General features: G+C 48.1%; 1 protein-coding gene across 2 annotated transcripts in view; it reads left to right on the top strand.

Annotated features, from left to right (window-relative positions):
* LOC135920877 (BTB/POZ domain-containing protein 6-like) overlaps window positions 1–12,222 on the top strand; it is a 30,061-nt gene that overhangs the window by 7,900 nt on the left and 9,939 nt on the right. For both annotated transcript variants that reach the window (XM_065455139.1, XM_070522870.1), the window contains exon 3: window positions 8,745–8,965. In XM_065455139.1, coding sequence (XP_065311211.1) covers window positions 8,745–8,965 — 221 coding nt within the window. The remainder of the gene's footprint in view (window positions 1–8,744; window positions 8,966–12,222) is intronic.

The following is a 12,222-nucleotide window of genomic DNA, read 5'->3' as shown; positions in this document are numbered from 1 at the left end:
TTGCGCGTTTCGCGTTGAAGCGATATGCCTGTACGCATATCGCTTGCGATGTCACACCAACCCTGCCCAACCGACCACCCAGCGGCGTGCGTGCGTGCATCGATTTGACTTTATCAAAGAATGCGTTCGCAGTTGCAAGTATGCCGATATCGAGAAGTTCATGAGCACGCACTTTGCATGGGTTAGCCCTGATGACACTACCCCTGCGATGATCGTTGGAGACTTCAATCTGAACATTTCAAAACCAGTCAAGAAATGGTTCATTCAGTTTGTGCTAGAAAAGTTTGGTTTGAAGTCCCAGCCATCGAAGTCGCTCAACTACTCAACAACGGTCGTGTACAGATTTCACTTCGATCAAGAATCTGTCCAAGGTTGTAAACGAACCAATCAGTGTATAACACAGTACGCGCAAAACTATCGTCACTGTCAAATTACCAAATTACCAAATTATGAAAATAAATACATTTACCCTTGTCTAACGCTGTATGATGTGCTACAGCTTCGCTGGCCATCCACCTTCACAGAGTGGAATGGCTCCTCAATCTATTTCAATAATTACGAGTCATTGTTAAACACGTTGACTTTGCATTCAAGCAATTTAAAATACGTTTGTAATAAATTCACAAAGCTTGTAATAGAAGGTGTACAACAATATTTCTAGTTAATGTTTCTTGCGTGGCATATGCACTCGTTGCAACGATAAACAAATGAAAGAGGGCTCCCCACGGTTTCACCAAGTGAGTACGTCTGCGCCGACCGCCCATTACGTGGCGCCGAAGTGACGTCAGCCAATTAAACTCGATGCGTCCCGAGAGTTAGATTTCATGTCTCCATACGATTAGTTGATTCATGGGATGGCGTCGCCTGAGCTCACGACGACCACGAGTGTCGCCGAACTCGGGCCTTCCTGCTTAGCGCCCCTAGACAAGGTCACAGTGGTTATTACACGCTTTCTTGGGGGGAGGAGGTATAAAAGCTTCATAATATTATTACGATATTATCGGTAGATACCCGAGAGACGAGCCACCGCGAGAATGACGACGAAGTGGGTCTGTGCCCTTGGCGCGAGTGAATGTGGGCCTTACGAAAACTGCCCCAAAATGACCCATTAGCTGTTATTGTGACCGACTCGATATCTGTATGCACAGCACTAACTGCATCTTTAAATTCAGCAATTCAAAGAACATTTCGTTCGATGGTGCCTTCGTACGTACAAAAAGTACGTTTGCTTTGGGTACCCGGACATCATGGGTTGCATTTGAATGAAATGGCTGATTCTCTCGCACGAGCTTCCCTGAACGGCCCAATCATATCTGTTTTGCCGACATTGGCTTATGTCACCGCGGCTAGGTACAGAAATTTCGCTATATCTCAAAACTCTGCAATATCCATGCTAACACCCTCTTCTGTTTTCCACCATCTTGGCTTCCCATGGAATACTAATTGGTGTCCTTCAAGGCAATTGGAAGTTTCCTTTACAAAATTGAGATGTCGCATACCTCCTCTAAATTTTTATTTACAGAGGTCTGGTCTCGCAGTGTCCCCTCTATGTTCTTTTTGCAGTGAGCCTGAAACTGTCGAACATTACTTTCTCTCTTGCCGCCGCTTTCTATAGACAAAGAAAACTTTTAGAATACTCATTTACTAAACTTAGCCTTTCGCTATCCTCGCCAACCATTCTTTATTTTGGGGCGACATCACTGGGATCCAGCCACAGGGATGCTTTTCTAGCAGTTTACAATTTCATCAGAGACACAAAAAGAGTACCTTGCTGAATTTCTAAAATTATCCATAATTTATATTATTTCATTTCTTCACGTGTACTTATTTTATTGGAATTGCCAACAATAATCAATTAAACTTCTAATTTACAGTACTATCGTCCCACGCTCCACTATACAAATCTAGATTGTCTCTACTTCTGACCATACGGGAAACCGCCTGCTTCTTGGCCAATCCCCCATAGTGGGTACGCGCCACTCTCGAGGCCACAAGACAAGTTAAGAATGTGGGCCTGGCGCTCTGGCTCCAGTCCAGTGTAAATAGCCTCTTTCGTCTGTGTCTTTCTACACTTAACATTCTGGTGGAGGTCAGCGATCCCCGTCCTCGCCAAGGAACTCCGGAGTGGTCGGTACGTCGAGCTTGTCACCATGCCTCCCGGTTACGAGCCCGCCTCTGCAACGGCTTCGGCTGGTCCGACTGCTCCAATCGTCACGGCTGCCCAACATCGCGACCTTGGTGTGTTCTCTGGCCTGGAGGGACATAACGTTGACGAATGGATCAAGCTATATGAACATGCCAGCGCTAATAACAGGTGGGACCCAACAATTATGCTCGCCAATGTCATCTTTTATCTTGGCGGCACCCCACGCGTGTGGTACCAGACGCATGACGACGAGATAAGCAGTTGGGACACTTTCAAAGAAAAGCTACGGGAACTGCTCGGCGATCCCATTGGCCGCAAGGTTTCCGCGAGACAGGCTCTTGCGTCTCGTGTTCAGACATCTACAGAGCCGTCCGTTTCATACACCTTCGACGTCTTGGCTCTATGTTGCAAAGCTGACGATGCTATGTCTGAATCCGATAAAGTGTCCCATGTTCTAAAAGGCATCGCCAACGACGCTTTCAATTTGCTTGTTTTCGGCAACGTCTCGACAATCGACGCCATCATTTAAGACTGCTTTCGCCTTGAACAAGCCAAGAGCCGCCGTATCACGCACCACATCACGCGGCTACTTAACACCGCTGCTACGTCGACATGTGAGGGTCGACCGCGTCAGGCCACCACCTGCGACGACGTCACCTGTATCCGACGCCTCCCGATCCGCCAGCAACCACGATTGCCATGATTCAGGCCTAGTCAAGCAGGAATTTGAGAACATGGGTCTGAACTCCGTGTGGTCAGCATCTACACCCAGCGTTCCCCAGTTCTCTAGCGGCCGTCCTCGTCCCCGACAGTCCTTTTCTACCACATCTCGCCGCAACCCGTCCAAATGGCGCACCCCTGATGACAGACCAATCTGCTTCCACTGCTGTCACATCGGCCACGTCGCTCGTCACTGCCGCAATCGATGGCCGCCGCCTCCTCGGACATACGCCGCCACTTATTCCCGCACCTTTGGACCTTCTGTTCCCTATGCCACCCGCCATGAACCCACTGCCGCTGAGGCCCCTGCTTCGAACCTCCGCTACAGCCGCTCGCCCTCACCTCGACGCCGTCAGTCTCGCCGTCAGTCGCCGCCTATCACCTCCCGGGCCCAGCCGGAAAACTAGGCACTGCAGCTTCTGGAGGTGAAGCTGCGTTGTCGACACTGCCCTCAAACCCTCTGCTCACGTTAAACACGAACCAAAACCTTCTTGACGTTGACATTGATGGCTATCCTGTCACGGCACTCATCGATACAGGGGCACATCTTTCTATTATGAGTGCTGCCTTCCGACGACGACTCGAGGAGCACCTCACCCCAGTGTCGGCACGCGCCGTCCGCGTTGCGGATGGCGGTACTGTGCCTATCATCGGCATGTGTACGGCACGTGTTAGCATCGCCGGCCGCCACACTCCTGTCCTCTTCACCGTGATTGCTCCCCCACGACCTCATTCTCGGCCTCGATTTTCTCTCCGCGCATTCTGCTCTTATTGACTGCTCTGCCAGTACCCTTCGCCTTGAGTTGCCGATTCTCGCAGAACCTTCTGACGCACCCCAGTGCCGCCTACGCCTCACCGGCTTTGTTCGCCTGCCGCCAAAGGCGACACTATGACCTTCGTCACCGTGATGTCCATTTTGCGCCCGGCACCCTCGTGTTGCTTTGGTCACCATCGCGTAAAGTTGGCCTTTGTGAGACTCTGCTTTCCAGTTGTACCGGCCCCTATCACGTGCTCCGCCAAGTGACCGATGTCACCTATGAAATTGGTCTAGCCACGCCCACTACGTCCTCCGGTGTGGCAACCAGTGACATTATCCATGTCACCCGACTCAAGCCCTACAACTCTCCACGTGCCTTACATATTTAAAAGCACCGTGACGGCGCTTTTGCCGCCGGGGGGTAGTATTACGATATTATCGGTAGATGCCCGAGAGAGGAGCCACCGCGAGAACGACGACGAAGTGGGTCTGTGCCCTTGGCGCGAGTGAATGTCGGCCTGGCGCTCTGGCTCCAGTCCAGTGTATATAGCCTGTAAATAGCCTCTTTCGTCTGTGTCTCTCTACACGTAACAATATAAAGTAAGAATTTAAAAGAAGCACAGATCCGGACAAAAAAGATCGTAACTTCGCCAAATCGACTTGGCAGCAGGACGCCGCGAGCCAAGCAAACCTGCAACACTGTCCCCTACCCGCAAATCGGACCAGTAGCGGACCTGCAGCGTGAGTGAGTTCACGGAGCAAACATTCAACAACTTCTGTCATGAGACATTTCACATTCGCGTTCTACTGATTCCTATGAAAGATGGATCGAGTTATCCCTCGGAATTTTGTGAACGGCAACCCACAAACAAAATGTAATGGGAAAAGAGCACCGACAGCGCATGTCTTTTATGTTAGCTCTTCTCAGACTGAAATATTAAAAGTTTGAAACAATAACAGGAGATCAACCCACGCAAGACGCCGCGTTTCTACCAGAGAGCTTGTTTTTCCCGATAAACGTTAAGGTTACATAAGTGCAGTTGCCAGGAAGCATGAAAACTAGTCAGGAGTCTTTGAATGCTATCGCGTTCCACTCTTAAAGGCGATGCTTAAGCGTCCTCCAATTTCTTTTTTTTGTAGTGCCCGCTATCGCATTTCGAGTGGTTCCGGTTCCCCTCTCTTTTACGGTTCGCGTCTTCCCGTACACTGGAGTGCGCACAGTCGCGATTTTGACATCGCCGCAAGCGATGCCTCGTCTCGTGATGACTGTTCAAACGTTTCTTCTTTTAAAGAGAAAGCTTTACTGGCCGCAAACTTGCGATTTCGCCGTCGCGGTGCTTCTAGGAGGCACATGACGTCACTACGCGTGCCTCGCCGCGGGTATTTCACTCTGTCACTCCCTAGTCACTAGTGCGCATGCGCCACTAGCAGTACCGAGCCACAGGTGTACCGCCGCTGCGCAGTACCGCGCCTTACTGCCGCTGCTGTTCGCTATGACGTCACACCGCGTTCCTCGTCGTTGCGCTCGCCTCCGCTCGCTTCGCCAGCTGCGTGGCATGCCTGATAACATGTCGGAGGATTGAAAAGGAGAGCTCGTGTGCGCTGCTACCACAGTTGAGGCGACATTATGGACAGCGACAATTTCGATAAGCAGGAGGAGGCCCGGAATCGACATCGGAACGAGATGACGAGGAAACGAATCGCCCAAGAAACAGACGAACAGCTCGCCGAACGACTGGCTAAACGCCGCAACATAGCTGGACAACCAGACTAACCTGGACTTGCAGTCAGGATTAACGAAGGCTAACCACGCTATTCCTTAGCTTTCGCTACGTATATCCTGCATAGCCGAGCTAAGCCACTGCCAATTTTTGACTTTTGGCGCGTTTTGTGTCGCTTTTCTTCTTCTGGTGAAACGTACTTTTGCGACAACTAATTCATAGTCATAAATATTGCCAGACGTTTTTATTTCCATCTCTTACTTATAGCGTATCTGTATGTATATTTGTCTGAAAAAATATTGTGTGCAATAAATTCTGGCCATATGTACGAGTTTTTAATCCTTTCCTATTGATGCAATCTGCAATAAAAATCTTCACCACAAAGACACGGCTTCAAAACTTATACTAAAACTGATGTCACAAGCGAAATGATGCAGTGCCACCTACGAAATTTAAGCAATACCATTTTCACTGCACCTTTGCAGTGTTCTTATCTAGAGCACCTGGCGGGGCTAAATCCTATGGGATATACCCTGCAAAGAATCGGGTGTCGCTTCATCGTCGCTATTGACATTGGCGTCCATGCTTTCAACGTTGTTTTTTACCAACCACCTTATTCTTGGCACAACCTCTATCGTGAGTATGTGCCATGTTTGAAGTTCATCATCATCATTGTCACGTACGCCTCCTTTCTGCGGCCGACACTGTTTTCATCAGCATGACAACGGAGAATTGCATGCAAACGCATGGCCGTCATGTGAAGAACGGTTTCTATGCGATGCACATTATTTAATCCTCGTCCGCTGCAGTACTGCTCGTTCTGCCATCCGAAATGCATTCACAGCCGCCACTGGTCTGAGATAAAAAAAAACTCCATACAGGTGACGTTATCACGGCCGTCATCTTGCGTGTAGTTCAGATTCTCGCATCATACGACAACACCCAGTCATGTTTGGAAATCAATTTTCCAGGACTTACATATGGAATTGCGGTTGTTTGCTTGAAGTCAGGGGCGCGGTCAGGATTCGATGGAAACCAAAGGTCAGTGAGATGCCTCGAATTTGACGCTTACGGAAGGACTGCTAACAGGAACAACCCGCCGTGGCTGCTCAGTGGCTATGGTGTTGGGCAGCTGAGCACGCGGGATCGAATCCCGGACACGGCGGCCGCATTTCATGGGGACGAAATGCGAAAACACCCGTGTACTTAGAATTAGGTGCACGTTAAAGAACGGATAGATAGAAGAACGTTAAAGAACGGAATGGATAGAATTGAACATGCTCTCAGGAACGGAGGAAGCCTAAAAACAGTGAAGAAGAAACTAGGAATCGGCAAGAATCAGATGTATGCGTTAAGAGACAAAGCCGGCAATATCGTTACTAATATGGATGAGATAGTTCAAGAGGCTGAGGAGTTCTATAGAGATTTATACAGTACCAGTGGCACCCACGACGGTAATGGAAGGAAAAATAGTCTAGAGGAATTCGAAATCCCAAAGGTAACGCCGGAAGAAGTAAAGAAAGCCTTGGGAGATATGCAAAGGGGGAAGGCAGCTGTGCAGGATCAGGTAACAGCAGATTTGTTGAAGGATGGTGGTCAGATTGTCCTAGAGAAACTGGCCACCCTGTATACGCAATGCCTCATGACCTCGAGCGTACCAGAATCTTGGAAGAACGCTAACATAATCCTAATTCATAAGAAAGGAGACGCCAAAGACTTGAAAAATTATAGACCGATCAGCTTACTGTCCGTTGCCTACAAACTATTTACTAAGGTAATCGCAAATAGAATCGGGAACACCTTAGACTTCTGTCAAGCAAAGGACCATGCAGGATTCCGTAAAGGCTACTCAACAATAGATCATATTCACACTATCAATCAGGTGATAGAGAAATGTGCGGAATATAACCAACCCTTATATATAGCTTTCATTGATTACGAGAAAGCGTTTGATTCTGTCGAAACCTCAGCAGTCATGGAGGCATTACGGAATCAGGGTGTAGACGAGCCGTATGTAAAAATACTGAAAGATATCTATAGCGGCTCCACAGCCACCGTAGTCCTCCATAAAGCAAGCAACAAAATCCCAATAAAGAAAGGCGTCAAGCAGGGAGATACGATCTCTCCAATGTTATTCACAGCATGTCTACAGGAGGTATTCAGAGACCTGGATTGGGAAGAATTGGGGATGAAAGTTAATGGAGAGTACCTTAGTAACTTGCGATTCGCTGATGATATTGCCTTGCTTAGTAACTCAGGGGAACAATTGCAATGCATGCTCACTGACCTGGAGAGGCAAAGCAGAAGAGTGGGTCTAAAAATGAATCTGCAGAAAACTAAAGTAATGTTTAACAGTCTCGGAAGAGAACAGCAATTTACAATAGGCAGCGAGGCACTGGAAGTCGTAAGGGAATACACCTACTTGGGGCAGGTAGTGACGGCGGATCCGGATCATGAGACGGAAATAATCAGGAGAATAAGAATGGGCTGGGGTGCGTTTGGCAGGCATTCTCAGATCATGAACAGCAGGTTGCCATTATCCCTCAAGAGAAAAGTATATAATAGCTGTGTCTTACCAGTACTCACCTATGGGGCAGAAACCTGGAGGTTTACGAAAAGAGTTCTACTCAAATTGAGGACCACGCAACGAGCTATGGAAAGAAGAATGATAGGTGTAACGTTAAGGGATAAGAAAAGAGCAGATTGGGTCAGGGAACAAATGCGAGTTAATGACATCTCAGTTGAAATCAAGAAAAAGAAATGGGCATGGGCAGGACATGTAATGAGGAGGGAAGATAACCGATGGTCATTAAGGGTTACGGACTGGATCCCAAGGGAAGGGAAGCGTAGCAGGGGGCGGCAGAAAGTTAGGTGGGCGGATGAGATTAAGAAGTTTGCAGGGACGGCGTGGCCACAATTAGTACATGACCGGGATTATTGGAGAAATATGGGAGAGGCCTTTGCCCTGCAGTGGGCGTAACCAGGCTGATGATGATGATGATGATGATAAAGAACCCCAGGTGGTCGAAATTTCCGCAGTCCTCCACTACGACGTGCCTCATAATCAGAAGGCGGTTTCTGCATGTCGAACCCCGTAGTTTGACATGCAAACTACGGGGTTTGCATGTCAAACTACGGGGTTTGACATGCAAACCGTAGTTTGCATGTCAAACATGTTATTACGGAAACGTAATAAAAGGAAATATAGAAGTCATCATCATCATGAAATTCTAGTGAACCTTATTTACTGGTCGCTTTTTTCCTTTTATTACGTTTCCGATCAAGACACTGAGTGGCGCTCACATGACGCAAATGGGAAGACCACAGTTATCAGCACAAACTACTATTATTGGTTTGAAACTAATTGACATCACCGCATGTTTTGTTTACTATGTTGCAGTTTTCGTTATCGGAATCTCTCGAATCTGGCAACCTTGCGGATGTGGAGGTCTCTGTCGAGTCCTGGTTATTCCCAGGCCAGCGTGAAACTTTCAAGGCCCACAAGATGATCTTGGCTTTACAGAGTGACGTGTTCAAGGCCATGTTTTACGGCGCCTTCGCCAAGGAGGACCGTATAGTCATCACCGACTTGCACCCGGAGGGTGTCCGAGGCCTCTTGCGGTAAAGATTTATTTTCATCGCTGTATACTCCACCGCTTCTAAGTAATAATATTAGGTTTTTCTTCTAATCACCCAGGTGCTTATTTAGATCAGTGTTGCCAACTACATTTAATGGCGACTTCGCTAAGTAGGACCGTATATTCATCACCGACCTGCACCTAGTGGGCCTCTTGCGGTAAAGATTCCAAGCAGGTGGGCGGGCAATTAAGCAGGCAGGCATCATAGGAATGCTTAACACATTAGAATACACAGTGATGAACCAAATCAAAACCGAAAAGTTCAGATAATTCAAAAGGTGGCGCAACGCTGTTCGAATCGCCAGATGAGAATGTTGAAAGGAAGATGTTTTACGAGTAAATTTGCCGACGGTAATTCTTGTGTAGTGTGTGTTCATATCGCGGAAGCCATAGAGCATATTTTGCCTTCCTGTCGTAGTATCCATTCAGAGATCAATGAGCAAGTAGTGACCTTGCCCGAGGCAAGGAGTTTCACGGGTAGCAAAGGAAACCTTAATGAATCGGCGGTAGACAATAAAGAGTTTTATTTAACTTTAACGGAATAATGGGGTTACGGGAAATAGCGTTTCCGTTCCGCAAACGAACTTTTCAGGAAGCGAGTTTTAGTATTGAATGATAGCATACTTCTCGTGTAGGATGCTATTCAACTATGATTTAAATTGCGCATACAAAGTGCACATAAATGATTTTAAATGTTCGCCTAGCCTTGCGTGCGCGTTCGAAAAGTGTGAGAGGAAGCGCAGTGACACCTAGGAGCGCGTAGTATTGGTACTTTCCATATCTGCCGATTCGGGGCGAAATCTGTCCGTCGGCCCCGTTATCTCCTGGTCTCAGAGACTTTATGCCCTCGCACCCATCTCTCGACTTTGCCTATAGGTGGCGCAGCCATCCCGGAAGTTTTTCTCGTTAGGCCTCGACGCGTTCGGAACGACAATTGATCTCGAAAAATCCGAGAGGTAATCGATATTACTTTGCTGTCGAAGTGGCTGCGACTAAGTGAAAGCCGTCTACACAGCCACTTGCTACCATCGAAGGGATTTCTACAAAAGCAACGCCAAATATACTTCGAAGCGAGCGGCCGGAACCGCCGCGGTGTTTTTACATAAACTATTTAAACCGCGAAAAGACAGTAAACGTCCGTATGTTAAACCCTATGAGTCGTTTAGCATATTACGCTGGGCACTTCACCCCTGCTTTTCCGCTAAGCCCGTTATTACGCCAATAACGCCAAACTAAAACTGTTTGCTGGCATCCGCCACCACCCAGTTTCAAAGGGAACGCTCATAATACCCGCCCGTCCATCGGTAAATGCTGCCAACAAACGGAACTCGTTTTCACTAGCGATGACGGCATGTTAAAACTACATCTAGTGCACTCTGGCTAGCAAGGTGTCTTCGGGGCGCAGATCTGTGCAGATGTCTGTATGAATACCATTTGTTGTATGCGTGTTCTAATGTGTCAACTATTTGTCTTGGCAGCACCCACAATCAGCAAAGCTCGGGAGTGTTCACACAAAAAAAGAGGGTTTCCTTAAAAAAAATGTATACTCTTTCATGTGTGGCAGTCACCGGCGCTGTTACCTACCTTTTTTACACAATGAAGCAAGTGGCACTTAAACCACACAAAAACAAACGTATATGCTTTCAAGCGCGTCAGTTAAGGGTGCCTTTAAGATTGCATGACGTTATGGACACACTATTCCGTTATTCCCTTATATGCTTTTTGCAGGGCCCAACGTTCTTTCTGCGCAGCAGTTAGATCGAGATTTATTGCGGCCGTTAAGGCAGCGGTCGCATCATGATCATGCGTTGTGGTAGGCAAAGGCGGTGGTTCGGTGTGAATGCGTACTGGCGAAAGAGGTTCGGTGTCAGTAAAGCAAGTCACAGCGGTGCCCTGGGACAGCACAACTGGAGAAGTAGGGTGATGATGTTCCGCGATCAACACTCTGCCGTCGTGAAACCGCACCAGGCTAGGAGCAATGCTAAGCCCACCAGATATGCAGTGACCACTCGGTGCAAAGAGAACATCACCATTACAAATCTTGTCGGAAGTCAGCGTTAGAATGTGCTCATTGCCCGGGGGAACAGTCGGTAGATGTGTCGAAACGCAGGCTGTGAACATCTCCGTCATATGAATAATTTGCTGATGGCAAGATATTAAAGCTGACGCTGAGGACAGGGAGACCCACGCAAAAATCATTGCATCGGTACGCGAAAACAGCATGACAATCTCAATGTTTTGGAGGATGCTATAAATGAAAACACATGCAGTGCAAACACCGGAGGACTGAATAAAGACTGCATTAGCACAACGAAAGGGAGGGCCATTATATGGTGTCTTCACCTTTCACAAGCGAGAACACAAGTCAGTACTAATAACGGGAAGTGATATACTCGTGTCAACCAAGGCGTCGGTCCGTACGGCTTCAACACATAGCAGAAGTACAGCCGCCCTCAGAAATTTTGGGAGCACGGAAAACAAGAATGAAAGTGAAATGTATGTCAAGAACGCGATGATAGTATGGAGAAGGATCAACTCCACCTGTCGGTTGAATGACTCGTGCCTAGGCTCTAACGAAATTGAGTTTTTACTCGGATCGTGTGTTTCGAAAACTGTTGAGGGAGGGGTTACATTTGACGGATGGTCCGCAGGAGGTTCACGTTGTCTGAAGGATGCAGCGTTCCCTGCTGGAGCTGCACTATATAGTTTTCCCGGCGGTGATCGGAGGTCGAAGTTGCCGGTGGAAGAGAGGCAGAGGAGCGCCGCATCGGTCAAAGAGAGCGACGACGCGGTAAACGCAATGAACCGGTAGCGTTGAATTCCTACGGCGATCTGGAACGTCGTGGATAATTGTACGAGCACAGACGTTCTGTTAAATGGCCAGAAAACTAATCCCTTTCAAATCCGTCATAGCCACGCCTTTCATCTTGTTGACGGCGTTGGTAAAACCCTGAAATGTGGCCACGGATGCCGAAATAGTAGCAAAGAGGTCGAGGTGGGATCCAGGCGTTGTATGATTGAAGCGGTGGTGGTCCTGCTGCGATAGGATTCAGGGAACCGTGCATTGCAGGTGCCTGTAGGGAGGGTGGTACTATAGTGTTAAGTTGAGCGTAAGCTGGCGTACGTATGGGTGTGGGCTCGGGACTTGCGGGCACGTCACGGCAGCTATTTCTTACCTCCCGATATGGCGTAGGCCGCCACCAGAAGGCTTCATATAGACCTCTGGAGGGATTGACAAAA

The sequence above is a fragment of the Dermacentor albipictus genome, chromosome 8 (genome assembly GCF_038994185.2).
Source record: "Dermacentor albipictus isolate Rhodes 1998 colony chromosome 8, USDA_Dalb.pri_finalv2, whole genome shotgun sequence".
In the NCBI taxonomy this organism is placed as follows: Eukaryota; Metazoa; Arthropoda; class Arachnida; order Ixodida; family Ixodidae; genus Dermacentor; species Dermacentor albipictus.
The sequence above is the reverse complement of the archived record's forward strand: the minus strand, read 5'-3'. Positions and strand labels throughout refer to the sequence as shown.